This window comes from Theropithecus gelada, chromosome 11 (genome assembly GCF_003255815.1).
Source record: "Theropithecus gelada isolate Dixy chromosome 11, Tgel_1.0, whole genome shotgun sequence".
NCBI lineage: Eukaryota > Metazoa > Chordata > Mammalia > Primates > Cercopithecidae > Theropithecus > Theropithecus gelada.
Window position 1 is genome coordinate 120,048,856 of NC_037679.1, and position 17,694 is coordinate 120,066,549.

The following is a 17,694-nucleotide window of genomic DNA, read 5'->3' on the forward strand; positions in this document are numbered from 1 at the left end:
TCAGTTGGATTAATGTTATTTCGAATTTGCAGAATTTTAGGTAATCAGAAATGCATGAATCTCCTTGGCTTTGACACTGGGTAATTGTGTAACTTGAACAGTTTATCAACTGGATAATACAGTTAATTTAATGAGTACGCACTATGTTCACAAGCCTAGGAATTGTAAAGAAGTGGGGAAAACTCTGATTTCTAGCTTAAATGATAGCTGAAGAAACAGAGTGGGGTGTGTGTGTGTGTGTACACACACCCATATATATCTACATACATAAATATATGTATACACACACATATATCTACATACATAAATATATATATATACACACACAGAGTAAAATACTAAATTCCAAGCCTAGATCAGTCTTAAAATGGAAACAGGACAATATGACACGAATTTGTATAATAATGCTAAGGAGATGCTATTTAAAGTATAGAGTATACTTAAATGAGTTTTATAATGTCACATCTCTGATAATTTGATATATTGTGCCTGTCTTAGTTCTAGATGCAAATTTCAAATTTTGCTGGATAGCTCTACAGAAATATGTATTGTCCTTAAAAATTCAAAATACCCAAAACCTAACAACTGTTTTATTTATGACAGAATCATACTGAGAGAATGAATTGCTGGTGATTGTAAATGTTTTGGAATTTTCAATCTGATTTTAAAAATGAAACAAGGTGTATATTTGTTTAATATAGTTCTTTTCTGAAATATAGTTCTAAATCAGAAAGGTTGGTTTATTATTTCTCCAGTTAAAGGGGAGAGCATGGCAATCTGAGAAAACAACACATTTGAAGGAAGGCTTAGAGAAAGAGCACCTGCTGTGCTATGTTCACTCTATACATTCCCAAGCCTAGGAGTGGGTGACAATGTTCATCACAGCCAATCCAGGCCTATCTGTGGGTCTGGATTTTTTTTTCCATAATCTAAGGCAAGTTATTCAGATAGATAATTTATAAACCAGAATCTGAAAATGGCTTGAAAAGTCTGCATAGTTTACTTTATGAATTCCTTTGTTTTGATTTCGTTAGATTCCTTACATTCTTTTTATTAAAACCTTCTGAGTTTGTAGGGTGGAGCATGTCTTCTTTCCTGGTGAGATTCAGTCTATTTTGATTAATTTGTTTTTAGGGAGTAAAAGCCTTTGCTTAAGTGGTAAGGTGTTAAGAAATGTATCAGGATAATTTTATACTGTACTGATTTTATTTTTTCATTTCTAAGCTATAGTAGATGTTATCTTTGTAATTTTCTGCCTCTTTTATAAGTATGATTTACTTGAGAATTTCCCGTCACTGAGCTTTTTTTAAATATTTACAAATTATTTCAATTAACTGTTTTATTTAAGATCATATGGCAACCACAAATTGTAGGTTAGAACAATAGCATTTTTTCTTGAGATAATGCATTGGGATATATTTAAGGGTTTTACAGTGTGATATAATATTCACAATAGCATCAATTAGTGGTAAGATTTATTTCAGGAGTTTAAATCAATACTGCAGGGCTTTTCTGCAGTATTGCTTAAAATACTTGAATGCCAATTTTATTCCCTCTGGGATCACACTGACATGTTCTCATTAGTATTGTGCCCATTCCCCTCCTAGTTAAGCATAAACTGTTTCTGTCCTGTACAATTAGTGCCTATATTATTCGACAAACACACATGGTTCACCCATTCTGCGCCAGCCGCTATACTGAGGGGTTCCAGAGGTAGTAGAACAATGAGAGGAGTAGCCAGATAAACACTTTGATATGAAACAAAACCACCTAATGCTTTGAAAGCACAGGGAGAGTGCCCGCCTCCATACCAAAAAACTGGTATGCTGCCTGTTGAAGGATGTGCAAGAATTAGCAGAGAAGAATGCAAAGCATTTACCAAGGAAAAAGAGCAGCATATGCAGCTCAGAGATGCTTGGGAGAGTGATAGATTTAGAGAACAGAAGTGTTTTGGCATAAGGGTAGAGGGGAATTGGGAGAGTTGCAAGATGATGAAAGGGTAGCACATCAGTAACCTATGCAGAGTTTGGATTTTATCCTGAAGGCAGTGGAGAGCCATTGGAGGATTCTGACCAGGAGAATGGAATCCGATTTGTATTTGAAAACCATTTACCTCCAGCAGTAATCTGCAAAGTGGATGTGGAAGGAGGGAGACAGGATGAGAAGGCAGGGAGATCAGTTAGCAGGCAATTGCAGAATGCAGCAGTTTCATTCCTAGGTACAAGTGCTCAAAGCAGCATTATTTGTAATAGCCAAAAAACTGGAAACCCAATTGCCTGTCAGCAGTAGAATAGATGAATAAATTGTGGTTTGTTTTACAATGGAAATCTCTACTGCAGAGAGAAAGAATGAACGATTGCTATGCACAGCAACGCAGATGAAGCTCAGCAAACATAATGTAACGCCAAAGAAACCAGGCACCATTACATATGATGCAGTCCATTTATAGAGTCCAAAAACAGGCAAAACTAGTCTGTGATGATAAAGATCATAATAGTTGCCTTTGAGGAAGGGCGTTGGGCCTAGGAGAGGGGCTTTTCTTGATCTTCGAGATGATTAGACAAGTGTGTTCACTTTGTGAAAATTCATAATTCAGGATTTCTGAATTTTTCTGTATGTTATACTGCAATTAAAATGTTTCTTTAAAAATCTAGTTTCCTCAACTGCTAGGCATGAACACTCTCCCAATACTATTCCCAGCCCTCTTCTATCTAAATAGTCACTATTGCCATGCTGCTACTTCCTCCCACTTTGCAACTCACTGAGGCAGGCTGGAGACTTTTGTGACTGCTGGAGTGATTTTTGCCAGTTTGCTTAACCCATTGCATTCCATGGGTTTCCTGGCAGAGATTCCGCAAGCTACCTCTGCCAGAATGACTGCTGTAGCAGTGCTTGAGTTTTAGTTTTTACTATGAAAATGTAGGACTTAAATATAAACACATAGTGGAAGTCAGATATATTAATGAAATGCAAATATATTTATGTAAGCATAGCAAAAATTAGGGTTTTCCCCCCCTTAAGCATGCAGTTTATTTTGAAAAGTATGTTAGAATTTTATACAGTTAATTGATTCAGTAGCTGTACCCTACAGTTGGGCTATTTATATTATTCATGTGCTCTAGGTTAGGTTGTATAGCTCATTCATTCTGACTGCTGATGACTGTGTCACATTCATCTACACCTGGTGATGTACTTTCAGTAAAGGACAGGGAATAGGCCTAAGCTCAATTCTATTTATAGAATACTGTAAAATAGAGTATCACTTTAATCAGTATCACTGATATTTACAATAAATATCAGGTCTTTTGCCCTGGAATTTCACGATGCACATCTTAAACTTAGTGTCTATCTTCTCCAGTAGTGGGAAATGCTCATTAAACAATACAGTACCTCCTAGATTATTTAAAGCCCAAAACTTTCCCAATTAATTGCAGAGCAGCACACAATATCTCTTTAAAGAGAATGGCAGCTATAGAGAGTGTGAAGAATAAAGTATAGCTGTTTGGAACAAAAGCATTATTTGTTTTATTACACTGAATAATGAGCCTCTCTTCAAATTTTGCTACACTGAAAGATACCTGTTACTTTGAAATATCACCAAAGGATGTACCTATTTTTGCATGTCATCTAGGGACTTATTTATTTAATTGGCTTAGATTTTCTTCAGAAAACAAATAGAACAATCGAAATTATTCTTAACCCTTAGAGATTAAGGAAAAACTAACGCCTTTTCAAATTGTTTGAGTGGACACTTTTTTTTGTTCTCTATTAACTGAAATAGCCTTAATTTGACAAAGACTCATAGGGATCATGCATGGTTAGTTTTGCCAAATATGATTTTCGGCTTCCATATTCTTAAAGCATTTAGTACTTTATCAACTGAGTAAGTATAGTAAAGAAATTTTAAGAAACATTAAAGTTTTCTGCTTTGTCTACTGTGCTCATTAAATTTTAACATTGAAGTCCAATAGAAGTTTTATAGTCTAGCAGCCACTCTGACTCATGAGTCAGGGGCTCAGATTTTCCTCAATCTTACATATTTTATTACCGTTTCCTCACAAAATTATTTTGTTTTGTCTTTGAAGTATTTCCATACCAACTTAGCTTTAAAAATGTGTACCTGCAAAGGAATATGCTTTGATATGTGAGGTTTGACTCTTTGAAGCCACCACTGTAGTCCTAACAATGGACAAGGTTTGTTGAAAAGTTTTCACATTTACTTTATTGTAACTATAGAAATGTTCCTGTTTGTCAGGATTTATGGGCTCAATATTTACAATACCATAAATGAGAAGTCCATAGTCATCTTGGTTTCATGGATAAAAAATAAATGTCTTTTTATCCCCTATTAAAGAAAATGGTGGATTTCATTGCAAAATGTTAAATATTAAATATGTAAATAATTCAAGTAGTTTGATTTTTAAATATTAAATTCAGGAATTAGATTCATTATACCTGAATGGTGACTAAAAGGTAATGAACTTAATTTGCCGTCTCTTTCATGGAAAAAAAGTCCCTAATCAGGTGGCCCATACCTATTCAAGTGGGCAGAAGAAAAGTGATTCTATTTTTGGCAGACAGATTTTAATGGAAAGGACATAGATTTGGGCGATCATATAACATCTGGATTCGGACCAGAGCTCTATTCCTGCTTTACTGAGATGAGAGAGACTGAAAGGAGCAGCTTTCACCAGGAACCTCAGGGAACATATATTCCTAAGTCTGATTTGGTTATTGAACACCAGCTCTTTCTTCTCCTCATTTCTGTAGCAATAATTGACTAAATTTATATCATTTGGTTTAGTAGTGTTGGAAATTATAACTGACATGATCACATTTACTTGATTACTTTCTCTCCTAAGCTAGAATTAGTGATTACAAATGTCCTTGCAAACTTTGCTAATAACTTTATTTCATGAATAGAAGTAACTGTGTTAGATTTGCATCTGCCACTTACTGGGTGGGTATCCCTGAGTAAGTTACTGATTCTCTATGCCTCCATTTCCTCTTTTGTTTAATAATTCATGTCACAGAGAGCAACAGATAAGTGTTAAAAGGATTAAATATCTGTTCTGCCTTGGTGACAACCTAAAAGAATTTTTAACTTTTTTTAAAGGATTAAATAATAGAGTGGCTGGGCACAGTGGCTTATGGCTATAATCCCAGCACTTGGGAGGTCGAGTTGGGAGAATCACGTGAGGCCAGAAGTTTAAGACCAGCTAGGCAACTTAAGGAGACCCCATCTCTTAAAAAAAAAAATAGTATTTATATAAAGCAGTCAACATTGCATCTTTCACATAGTTAAGAATTCTTGTTGCCAAATTCAGTAAAAGCAAGGGGTTACCATTTGGCTAGTTGGTTTTCAATGAAGGTACCAATGTGTACCTACTTAAAGAGAAATATCACAGATATAGTTATACTTAAATCTACCTTAAAATATCACCAAGTTTCACTAATTTTGTTTTTCCGTAGGAGTGTATTATACTCACTGCCAGTTTTCTCATGATTTGTGAAAGAAAGCCATGAAATAGCACATGTAGTAGAAAGCATAATTTAATTGATGGCAGAGCTCAGGGATTTTCACATGAAGACTTTGAGAGTGTGGTCTCTAATCCCAGTTCTGAGAGCTTTAACAAGAATTAAACCATCATAGAACTTGGCACTACACGCATGCCTCACACCATCTCTGGAGGGTTGCAAAGTAGTCTGGGATCCTAACAGAAAGTATAATTGCAAAACAGATGGCTTTTTATGTTCCTTTTTTATAATACTGCGGCAAGAAATGGAGCCCAATGGTATATTATTTTTATATTTCTTATTTATGAGATTTTGTGCCGGGAAAGTCAAATTGTAAAGTCCCATGTTGTTCCACCTTCCATAAACATTTAAGAAAATTAGCAAGAACAGACCACACGTAGTTTTTTCTTGCTAATGTTCTTGTATCAATAATAACTCATTTTATGATCTGTTTTAACTAGAATTCTTGAGAGGGGCAACTCCCTCAACATCTGTACTGGGCACTTTATTTATTTAAATATATGTAAAATAATTTAATTTCAGTTTTCTGAATAATCTAAATTAGTTTTGTGCAAAGATTGGCTCTGTTGTCACCTGTGCATGGGACCTTGATCCTGTGTATAACCTGGCCAGGCCTCAGCCTTCTGCATTCAGTGAAATGACTATACTAGTTGATGGCCAGTGGGCTGCCAGCTATGAAAGGTGAGACATATTAATGCTTTGAAGGAAACTGTGTTGACTTAGCTGGTAACTACAGTCTCCAGCAGCAGAGAGACCTGGACAAAAGAGCACTAGCAGGGGATCCACCTGCCTGGGTCGCTTCAGGGCTGCCCTGCCATCAGGGGTCAGATCGCAGGCATGGCTTCAAAGACAGCCACACTGTGAAAGTTTAAGAGTCTGTAGTACTTACAGACCCTGGGGGGTACACAGCATGCCTGGAAGCCACGTGTAGGTAGGTCAGGTCGCAAGCAGGTAGAGAGAAAGGGAGCTGGCAAGTAGCATTCTATTTTTAATAATGAAATGTAAGTCACAGGCAGATGCCTGAAGGATCCATTTAAAGGAAGCAGCTGGAAAGCAGGAAGCCCAGTCCATGAGGCAGGAGAGATACCTCCAAGTTTTTATCCCTGGCTACTGGCTGGAACCATTTGAGTAGGCTGTAGTACTGGAAACTGTGTCAAGGGCAATTGAGCCAGGCTGACTTATATTTAAAAATGGATGCTGAGGCAGCATAAAATTAAAAACACTCACTGTGCACTGTGCTGATCCATTTGGTTTCCGTGAACTCTGAAATGAATAACCTTTCACTTGCCTGGAGAAAGTACCATCATTGACCCATCCCTGACATCTTTAGGTATGAGAAGCTTGACAGCTTCTTTAGAGCCTTCACCAGGTAGAACCAAATGTATTTTTGAGTGTTGTTGGTAGGCTTATGACTTGGCAAGAAAAATATAGCAAAGCTGGAGTGGTAGAGGAGGGGGAAAAAAGAGTAGAAAGATGCATATGCCGAGAATAATGGCATTTGTATGGAATGGTGGCATCCCAGTTAGAATTGGCTCAGAGCTGCTAATACTGGAGAGATTGGGCCCATCAGGAATTGGCTTGTAATAAGGGCTACGGGGCCATTGGAAGCCTTGACCGAGACTGAATCGTACATTCTATGTGTTGTTCTCCATTCCTTTCTACTGTTTTCATTTTTCATACCTCCCACGTGGCCATTTTTTCATGCCACTCATGGCTTTCTGGACTCTCTGTTCCTTCTTCCTCCCTCACCTTTTTTTTTTTTTTTTTTTTTTGAGACAGTTTCACTCTTGTTGCCCAGGCTGAAGTGCAATGGTGCGTTCTCGGCTCACCACAACCTCCACTTCTTGGGTTCAAGCGATTCTCCTGCCTCAGCCTCCCTAGTAGCTGGGATTACAGGTGCCCACCACCACACCAAGCTAATTTTTTGTGTGTTTTCAGTAGAGACAGGGTTTCACCATATTGGCCAGGCTGGTCTTGAACTCCTGACCTCAGGTGATCTGTCTGCCTTGGCCTCCCAAAGTGCTGGGATTACAGGCGTGAACCACTGCGCCCAGCCCTCCCTCACCTTTTTTAAGGTATGATGTTCTAGGCTTAAAATCCCAAGCTAAATACTTGCCTTGTAAGTGTTCTTCTGTCAGATAGACATCAAAGAAGAAATCAGTCTAATAAGCGTGTTCTTGTGTTTCCTTGGGGTATTAGAATGATTTTACAAAACGTAACTTGGAAGGAATGGGAAGAAATGACTTTTTTAGTGGTGTTGGTTAGTAGATTAGATTAGTTAGAGGAATTATTCTGAAGCTGGGCTAATTTTTGAGACAAGCTTTTGATTATTGAAAACATATCTCTTGGTTTTCTAAAACAGGTAATTTTACATAAAGATTTTGCTTTTTCTTGAATTACAGTTACTACATAAAAATCTTATATTTCCATGGTGAACTTTAATTGACAGGTAAAAACTTACTCAAATTGTTAATTTAGAAATAAGTGTCATCCTTTAGTTATTCTGCAGAATATTGTACTCCCAAAAGATTTTCACTGCTGTTTTATGCACTGTTTATTAACCCTGCTGGGTATGAGAGAAGTCTCTACTTGAAAGTCATAGAGCTCTTAACAAAGTATATGGTTGAAAAAATATAATTGTCAATAAGCTTTCTGGAGATGGGCTTTTAATAAGAAACTCAACTGAGTACCCTTATAGCACTCAGTTTAAAGTTGATGCTAAATGAAAAACTAAAGTTACAGGCAGGGCGCGGTGGCTCAAGCCTGTAATCCCAGCACTTTGGGAGGCCGAGACGGGCGGATCACAAGGTCAGGAGATCGAGACCATCCTGGCTAACACGGTGAAACCCCGTCTCTATTAAGAAATACAAAAAACTAGCCGGGCGAGGTGGCGGGCGCCTGTAGTCCCAGCTACTCGGGAGGCTGAGGCCGGAGAATGGCGTGAAACCGGGAGGCGGAGCTTGCAGTGAGCTGAGATCCGGCCACTGCACTCCAGCCTGGGCGACAGAGCGAGACTCCGTCTCAAAAAAAAAAAACTAAAGTTACTAGTTATATTCATTTAAAAAGTTTATCCTAAGGAAAAGACGTAATTCTTAATAGAAGGATCAGTATTCTCATACCAATAATTTTAACTTGATTCATACCATTTGTTTTGTTTTGTTTTGTTTTGTTTTTTGAGACAGAGTCTTGCCCCAGGCTGGATTGCGGTGGCATGTGATCTTGGCTCACTGCAAGCTCTGCCTCCCAGGTTCACGCCATTCTCCTGCCTCAGCCTCCCAAGTAGCTGGTACTGCAAGCGCCCACCACGACACCCAGCTAATTTTTTGTATTTTTAGTAGAAACGGGGTTTCACCATGTTAGCCGGGATGGTCTTGATCTCTTGACCTCGTGATCCACCACCTCGGCCTCCCAAAGTGCTGGGATTACAGGCGTGAGCCACTGCACCTGGCCAATTCATAGCATCTTTTATACTAGATGTGACTGAAATTTTAAAATATGAATTACCATTTCTAATATCTGCTTACAATTTTTGAATGTGCTGCTGCTCTTAGGTATGTGGATTAATAACCTAAAACATCTTTATTTTCAGATGCTCTTATTAGTATAAATGTTTCTGAAAATTTGCATTGCTGTTGATTTGTCCTTCCATAAAAAAGTTTATACTTTTTAAGTTAGAACTTTCACTTCCGTACCCAGAGCTAAGTCTTGAATTCAAACTGTTTGCCAAGCCCTGTACTAGATAAGGTACAATTTGAAAAGACATTATTTCATTCCATTTCTTACAACTGCCGCCTGGAAAAATATGCATCTTGACTCAAATCACACAAGAAGTAGTAGACTCGGGATTTGAACCTTGGTGCATCTTGTTTCCACTAATCAATATTGCCTCAAACAAAATGGCTTATTCCAGAACATATATTTTAATAGTGTGAATTTAATGAAAATGCAGGAAATCTCCAAGAAATTTTGCTTTGTGTTTAAGACAGGAGTTAAAATTAATGTGTATGTTCAGACACATTTTATTTAGAATTCTGTAGAAATAAAGCTGGATGTGATTTTCCAAAACTGAAGGAATAATTCATTGATGCTGAAAAAGGAACCTGAGCATCAGATGCTCGTTTTGCTGGCATGTGTTTTTCATAGATTCTTTGGATTAATTGATTCTTTGACTTAATTCATTCTTTGCAGTTTTTTTTTTTAGCATGATTTAGCACCTCTTTTCTTTCTTTTGAAATGACAAGTTTGTATATATTGTCTGATTGTTTTTTATTGACAAAAACCAGTTTCCAGGTGATTAAAGATAAGATTTCTTAGGGTGGTTTAGGACATTTCTAAAAAACATTTATTGGGTATAGTGAATCCTTTTGGGGAATCCTAGCCTTATTTATTCTGTGTTCAGCCAAATTTCAAATATGTGTCCCAAATTACTGGATTTTTTTTGACACTGGAAAAAGTTATTGAAGCTCTCTGAGACTCACATTTCTCATGTTGAAATGAGACTGATCCTATCTAACTTGATGAATTATGTGGTGAGGAATAAAGGAAACATGGTGCACAGTGCCTTGCATGTAGTAAGCACTTGTGCCATTTATTTCCACAATTGTTGAATACTCAAGTGCGTAATGTTTGAGAGTGTTAAATCACTGGGCATGTGTGAATGCTGGCACCTGAGGGTAATGAATAGTAGAAGAAAGAACATGAGCTTGTTCAATTTAATAATGAATATTCCTGTTAGTTTTCAGGGAGTTTCTGGTCACAACATTTTTGGTAACCCATCAATACATAACTTTGCTTTATGTGTGTTTTTCTGTTTAAAGATAACTTATTTAATAAACATTAAATATAAACATTTATATTTATATTTAATATGCAATAAATATAAATATTGACAGGCCAAAATTTACTCAAATTGTTAATTCAGAAATAAATGCTATTCTTTAGTTATTCTACAAAATATTGTACCTCCAAAAGATTTCCAATACTGTTTTATGCACTGTTGATTAACACCTCTGGGTATGAGAGAAGTCTCTGTTTCAGTCAGAGAGTTTTAACATTGCATATGGTTGAGAAAAATATAATTGTCAATAAACTATCTGGAGATGGGCTTTGAGTAAGAAACTCAACTGAGTGCTTATTGATTCATTAATGTTGAACCCACACCCAACAGCACTGTAACTCGTGCCTAAACAAAGCTTACATAATACGTATTTTTTCCCCATGAGGCACATCACAGCCTTCTTGCCTCAGAAACCCTGGACACCACTTCAGCACTATGCTTGGGGGCCATTTCAAATGGTGAAATCCCACCAACAAAACTCACAAAAAACATGGCACCAAATAGACTGAGAAAGGACACATGTTGACAGTACGAGAGCTGAAACACAAAGACAACGTCACCTTGTTCAGTCTCAGCTGGGAATGTGTGTGTCAGGCAGCTCAAAACTTTCACACTCTATGCATATCCACAAATAACCCTGAAAGCACCACAGATAGTGATTTTGGGATTGCAAACAAAATTTTAGCAACTGGGCAGATTTCACAAATACGGAATCTGCAAATAATGAAGAATGGCTGTAATTCCTTTAAGAAAGCATTGATCTCGAGATAATATGTTTCCACAGATGCAAATGCTCAGTTCCAGGAGGATATGATGACAATAAATGGTCCTTAGCTAAAGAATGCTCCCTGGTAGCATGTTAGTGAATAAGCCTAGTGCTTCACTGTAAAAATTATTAAAATAATAGTGACTTGCATCTAGAAACCGCATAATGAAAACAATAACTGAACTATATTGAAACCTTTGCAGTAGAACCTTCCTTCTACCTGCATCACTGTTTCCATGGAAAAATATATTCCAAATTCCAATTGGAATGTCCTTTTGCTTCCTAGGTCTTTAGTCTGAATGATGACCGATCCACCACACGCACCTACATTGTAGGACTTCCATTTTCCTCTGTAGTCTAGTTCTGGGGCTGGACATAGAACTGTTGGAGTTGATATAAAGGAAAGATCAGGGTTACAGCTCCTAGAGGGGGTTACTGGGGGCTTCTGCTGGGAAGATGGAGAGATGGGCTCTTCGGATGACTTCATGAATAATGCCATGATTTTTTTCATGGTTTAAACTTGCTTTTCTATTTTTCTTTTTTCTTTTTTCTTTTTTTTTTTTTTTTCCAATTTTTAAGTTCTGGGATATATGAGCAGGATGTACAGGTTTGTTACCTAGGTAAATGTGTGCCATGGTGGTTTACTACCCAGGTCAACCCATCACCTAAGTATTAAGCCCAGCAACCACTAGCTATTCTTTCTGATACTCTCCCTCCCCACCCTACAACAAGCCCCAGTGTATGTTGTCCCCGCTCCATGTATCCATGTGTTCTCATCATTCAGCTCCCACTTATAAGTGAGAACATGCAGTATTTGTTTTTCTGTTCCTGTATTAGTTGGCTCAGGATAATAGGCTTCTAGCTCCATCCATGTCCCTGCAAAGGACATGATCTTGTTCCTTTTTATGTTTACATAGTATTCCATGTTGTACATGTGCTACATTTTCTTTATCCAGTCTATCATTGATAGACATTTGGGTTGATTCCATGTCTTTGCTATTGTGAATAGTGCTGCAGTGAGCATACATGTGCATGTATCTTTATAATAGAGTGATTTATATTCCTTTGGGTATACACCCAGTAATGGGATTGCTGGGTCAAATGGTATTTCCACATCTAGATCTTTGAGGAATTGCCACACTGTCTTCCACAATGGTTGAACTAATTTATACTCTCATCAACAATGTAAAAATGTTCCTTTTTCTCCACAACCTTGCCAGCCTCTGTTATTTCTGGACTTTTAAATATCTCATTGTGGTTTTGATTTGCATTTCTCTAATGATCAGTGATGTTGAGCTTTTTTCATATGTTTGTTGGCTGCATCTATGTTTGCTTTTGAGAAGTGTCTGTTCATGTCCTTTGCCCACTTTTTAATGGGGTTATTTTTTGTTCTTGTAAATTTGTTTAAATTCCTCGTAGACTCGGGATATTAGACCTTTGTCAGATGGATAGATTGCAAAATTTTTCTCCCATTCCATAGGTTGTCTTTTGACTCTGATGATAGTTTCTTTTGCTGTGCAAAGGATCTTTAGTTGGATCCCATTTGTCAATTTTTGCTTTTGTTGGAACTGTTTTTGGCATTTTTCATGAAATCTTTGCCCATGTCTATGTCCTCAGTGATATTGCCTAGATTTTCTTCTAGGGCTTTTATAGTTTTGGGGTTTACATTTAAGTCTTTAATCCATCTTAAGTCAATTTTTGTATAAGGTGTAAGGAAGGGGTCCAGTTTCAATTTTCTGCATATGGCTAGCCAGTTCACCCAGCACCATATATTAAATAGGGAATCCTTTCCCCATTGCTTGTTTTTGTCATGTATGTTGAAGATCAGTTGGTCGTAGGTGTGCGGTCTCATTTCTGAGTTCTGTATTCTGTTCCATTGGTCTGTGGGTCTGTTTTGCTATAAGTACCATGCTGTTTTGGTTACTGTTGCCTTGTAGTATAGTTTGAAGTTGGGTAGCGTGATGACTCCAACTTTGTTCTTTTTGCTGAGGAGTGTCTTGGCTATTTGGGTTCTTTTTTGGTTCCATATGAATTTTTAAATAGTTTATTCTAGTTCTGTGAAGAATGTGGTAGTTTAATGGGAATAGCATTGAATCTATAAATTACTTTGGGCAGAATGGCCATTTTCATGATATTGATTCTTCCTATTCATGAGCATGGAATGTTTTTCCATTTGTTTGTATCATCTTTGATTTCCTTTAACAGTGGCTTGTAGTCCTCCTTGAAGAGGTCCTTCACTTCCCTTGTTAGCTGTATTCCTGGTTATTTTCTTCTCTGTGTAACAATTGTGAATGGGAGCTCATTCATAATTTGGCTCTCTGCTGGCCTGTTATTGGTGTGTAGGAATGCTGTTGATTTTTGCCAATCGATTTTGTATCTTGAGACTTGACTGAAGTTGCTTATCATCTTAAGAAGCTTTTGAGCTGAGACGACGGTGTTTTCCAGATGTTGGATCTTGTCATCTGCAAAGAAAGACAATTTGACTTCCTCTCTTCCCATTTGACTACACTTTATTTTTTTCTCTTGCCTGCTTGCCTTGGCCTGAATTTCCAATACTATGTTGAATTAATGATTCAATATATGATTAAAAGTTCAAAGTGAAACAACGATAATTCAGATAGGAAAATATGTGGCAGTATGCTAAAGTCTAAAAAGGAATGTAAAACTTCTGTGAGATACCTAACGTCAGATTTATAGGAACGGAGAATAGAATGGAAGTTGTTGGGGGCTGCGGACAGGGCGAAATGGGCAGTTGCTTGTTGAAGGGGTCTAAAGTTTCATTTACACAAAATGAGTAAGTTCTAGAGATCTGCTGTCCAATATGGTGCCTGTAGTTAATAATACTGTATCATGTACTTCAAAATGTGTTAAAAGGATAGAGCTTATGTTTTCTTCCACAATTGGGAGGGGAAAAAAAAAGTCCCATAGGATCATTTTAAATGATGGGTTTCTTGGTGGCGGGGGGACTTTAATGAGATCTGTACCCTTTCTTGCTTGATTTCCCAAGTTTAAGATCTTTTAATGAACAATAAGGCACTTTACATAGACTTTAATCCAGCTTTCACAAAAATGTAATAAAGCAATATATTAATCTTTTGCCATTTTTGATACCTTAATTTTATCCCAAGAAAGAATAAAACATATTCTATTTTTAGTAAATAGAATGCCTTGCAGTAGAGGAAACAAGTCAGAACTTTTCTGTTTTCTTAAACATTCTCTAGGTTGGGCAGCATATAAAACTCTCCTTTGAAATTTAAATTCACACCAGCCTATTAAAGTCTCCAGAGAAGTCTAGCTGTAAAGGAACTTGTTTAACTTTATTTACTGGCTTTCTTACATTTCTTTAACTTTGGAAGCCTTTTATCCCCAGTAACTTTAACATCTCGCAGGCCCTTATAACTGAGGAACACAGTTACGGATTCAGCTTGTCATTGGCAAGGTGGCCCCTTCTTTCTTCATATGGGGGTAATGAAACCTATGCTGTGTTGTATGCCGAGAGCTAAAGCAACTTGCTAAGAGATTAATGTTCAGGCAGGCCTTCCTTGTTTTTAGGATGACAAAAAGGATTTGTTTACCTTCTCTGGAAAAAGTAATTAGGTTTATTCTCCTTCCCCTTGCATGTGTTCTGACTCATCTATCCAGGTGACCAGATGGCCTAGAACTGTCTTAGGTCTTTTAAAAGAATGTGCAAAGGACTAAGCCACTGTTTGTAGTAACTACTGTTTTACAAGAAAAATTTCTAGTGTTTTTAAAATAAGCTTTTAAATAAGCCATTAATTCTGGAATACCAGTGCCACTGTAAACCTATAAAAAAATCCGAATGTTCTCTTAATGAAATCAATGTTTATTACATCTCCTGAATTTCAACGTTCTTTTGTAAAAACAACAAAGATGTGGGAAGACCACAAAACAGTGGACAAACAAAAAATTGTAGATTGATTAGAGAATTTACATAGGAAGAGTTGAGATTTTTTTAAACCCACAGGAAAAAGAATTGTGATCATTTTTAGCAGGCGAGTAACATTCTTATCAATGTAGGAAATAAAGAATATTTGGTTTGACTATATGACAAAGTAAAAATTTCTGCTTGGCATATAACGCAGCCAAATGCAAGATCAAATACTGGGTAAACACAGCGTGTAGAACAAAGGGTTAGTGTTTATAATTTTTGAATAACTCTTGTAATTTAAGAAAACTGTCAAACCCAGTTAAGTGAGAAACGGATAAACAGTTCATACATGAGGATATTGTTGGTTGTCAAAGGAATTCGTTTCCTTCAACTAAGATTTTTTACCCGCCTGTCCTTATGCTGTGCCTGGTGTTGGCATTTCAGCGGGGAAGACACTCTTTGTCCTGTGAGGAGAGGGAGGCAAGGGACACATTAAAAACAGTTGTCAAGACATCATACATGAGAAGAGAGAGTGACATAATAAGGGAAAAAAATATTAGGAAGGCAGGCAGGTAGCAGTTTCTTTTTTTTTTTTTTAATCACGAATGTGAACTGAGTAAGATACCTTGACAACTGTTCTTAAATTTATTAATACTCAGTATTGGCAAAGCACTGCGAATTGGTTCAATTTTATTGATAATTCCTAAAATGACAAAGTTTTTTTGTTTATTTTTACCTCAGAAATTACCCTAATGAAATAATCCAAAAAGAAAAAACAGGACAGAAAAACAATGCGAATAGGGCTTGGCAACTAAATAGGAATTTTTAACCTAATGGAGCAAGAGTTCATGATTAAAATTATTATAAAAAATAGTTGTAACATGAAACAGTGTCATGATAGGTGACTGTAGTTACATTTGTGTTGCTTAATTCATTTCTGTAAAATAAGCCTGTGTACTTCAGTAAGATTATGATATGTTAAAATTGGTTTTGTGTAATACTTACATGCTTACTAGAAGAAATGTTGATTCATTTTATTACAAGTGATTTTTTGCCCTTTTTTTAGCTGACTCCACAGACTCAACCTTCTTCACTCCGTGTTCCTGCAGCTAGAGACATGACCTAACACCCTGATGACCACTCTCAGGGCCCTTGAGTGACTGGCTGCTGCACCATGGAACTTAAAGTATGGGTGGATGGAGTTCAGAGGATTGTTTGTGGAGTCACTGAAGTCACAACTTGCCAGGAGGTTGTCATAGCCTTAGCTCAAGCAATAGGTAAGTGAACTCTGTGAGTATCTGAGAAAAGTACATTATGCTTCCTTTCGTTGTGTTTGTTTTGAATATAGATTTCTAATGGATTTTGTTCATTTGGTTCCATAATAAGTCTCACAGGCACACTTGTACTTATTACAGTTTGCCAGTGTTTAGGTAAATCTGTGATAATGATGCTTCTCTGACACCCCTAGATTTTACTAACCCTGAGTTAGCACGTACACCGCCTTCTCCTCTCCTGTTGTTCAGCCCAAACAATGACTTCTGAAACTACAGATGTTTCCTTGAACCAAAATTTAGACCCAGATTAAGAATTTAGATTCTTGGTTCCCAGAATCCGTCATTAGGAAAAATCCCACTTACTGTTTATTTCTCCATACTTTTAGAAAATACAACAAATGAAATAACATTGTTCTTCACTGGAAAGATAATATATACTTTTAAAATCTTATGATTGGCCGGGCACGGTGGCTCATGCCTGTGATCCTAGCACTTTGGGAGACTGAGGCGGGCAGATCACTTGAGGTCAGGAGTTCAAGGCCAGCCTGGCAAACGTGGTCAAACCCATCTTTAATAAAACTACAAAAATTAGCCAGGCGTGGTGGCATGCACCTGTAATCCTAGTTATAGACTGAGAAAGGAGAATTTCTTGAACCCAGGAGACGGAGGTTGCAGTGAGCCGGGATCATGCCACTGCACTACAGCTTGGGTGACAGAGCGAAACTCGGTCTCAATCAATCAATAAAATTAAATTAAAAATAAAATAAAATAAAATCCTATTATATAGTGAAGATGAAGCATAGCTCTTGGCTTCGTGTTATTCTCCTACCATGTTTTACCCTTTCTTCTTGTTTATTTTAAGCTTATCTTCATCATAGTTTATGTATGTTTAGTTGCCTTAAATGACGAGGGCGTGAACACCTGCATCAGTAAAACCAGCAATATGGGTCCAAGTTTATATTTGCATCTTAAATCTTTCATTTAACAAACATGTATTAAGAGGAAGCTGTGTGACCAGCACTATGCTAAGTGCTCAGGGCCTCTTTGTCTTTGAGCTCCTTATCAAAAGTTGATTTTATGTCTTGCCAGTTTATGTTGGAAGCATGTCAGTTAGCTCAGCATTGAAATGAGTCATACTGTTGCCAAGGCACTTTAGCATTTGGTGGAGAAGATTGTGCCACCTGTGATGTGGCAGATGCACTGTCAGAGGTTTACAGTGCCCTATACAAGACAGAGACTTTCTTCTAATAGTGACATCTTTTGATTTTTCCTTAAACACTATCACACACGAATATATTGCGGCAATGCTGAAAATTCTGGGCTTTCACATCCAGTGAAACTCTTTTTGCATTTGGGAATCATATATATGTAGACTTAAGTTTAATTATTA

At 37.1% G+C, this 17,694-nt stretch overlaps 1 protein-coding gene across 4 annotated transcripts in view; it reads left to right on the top strand.

Moving 5' to 3' along the window:
- RASSF8 (Ras association domain family member 8) overlaps positions 1-17,694 on the top strand; it is a 117,587-nt gene that overhangs the window by 84,667 nt on the left and 15,226 nt on the right. For 2 of the 4 annotated variants that reach the window (XM_025403159.1, XM_025403158.1), the window contains one exon: positions 16,097-16,307. In XM_025403159.1, coding sequence (XP_025258944.1) covers positions 16,205-16,307 — 103 coding nt within the window. In that variant the 5' untranslated portion in view covers positions 16,097-16,204. The remainder of the gene's footprint in view (positions 1-16,096; positions 16,308-17,694) is intronic. The other 2 variants (XM_025403161.1, XM_025403160.1) reach the window with 1 other exon arrangement.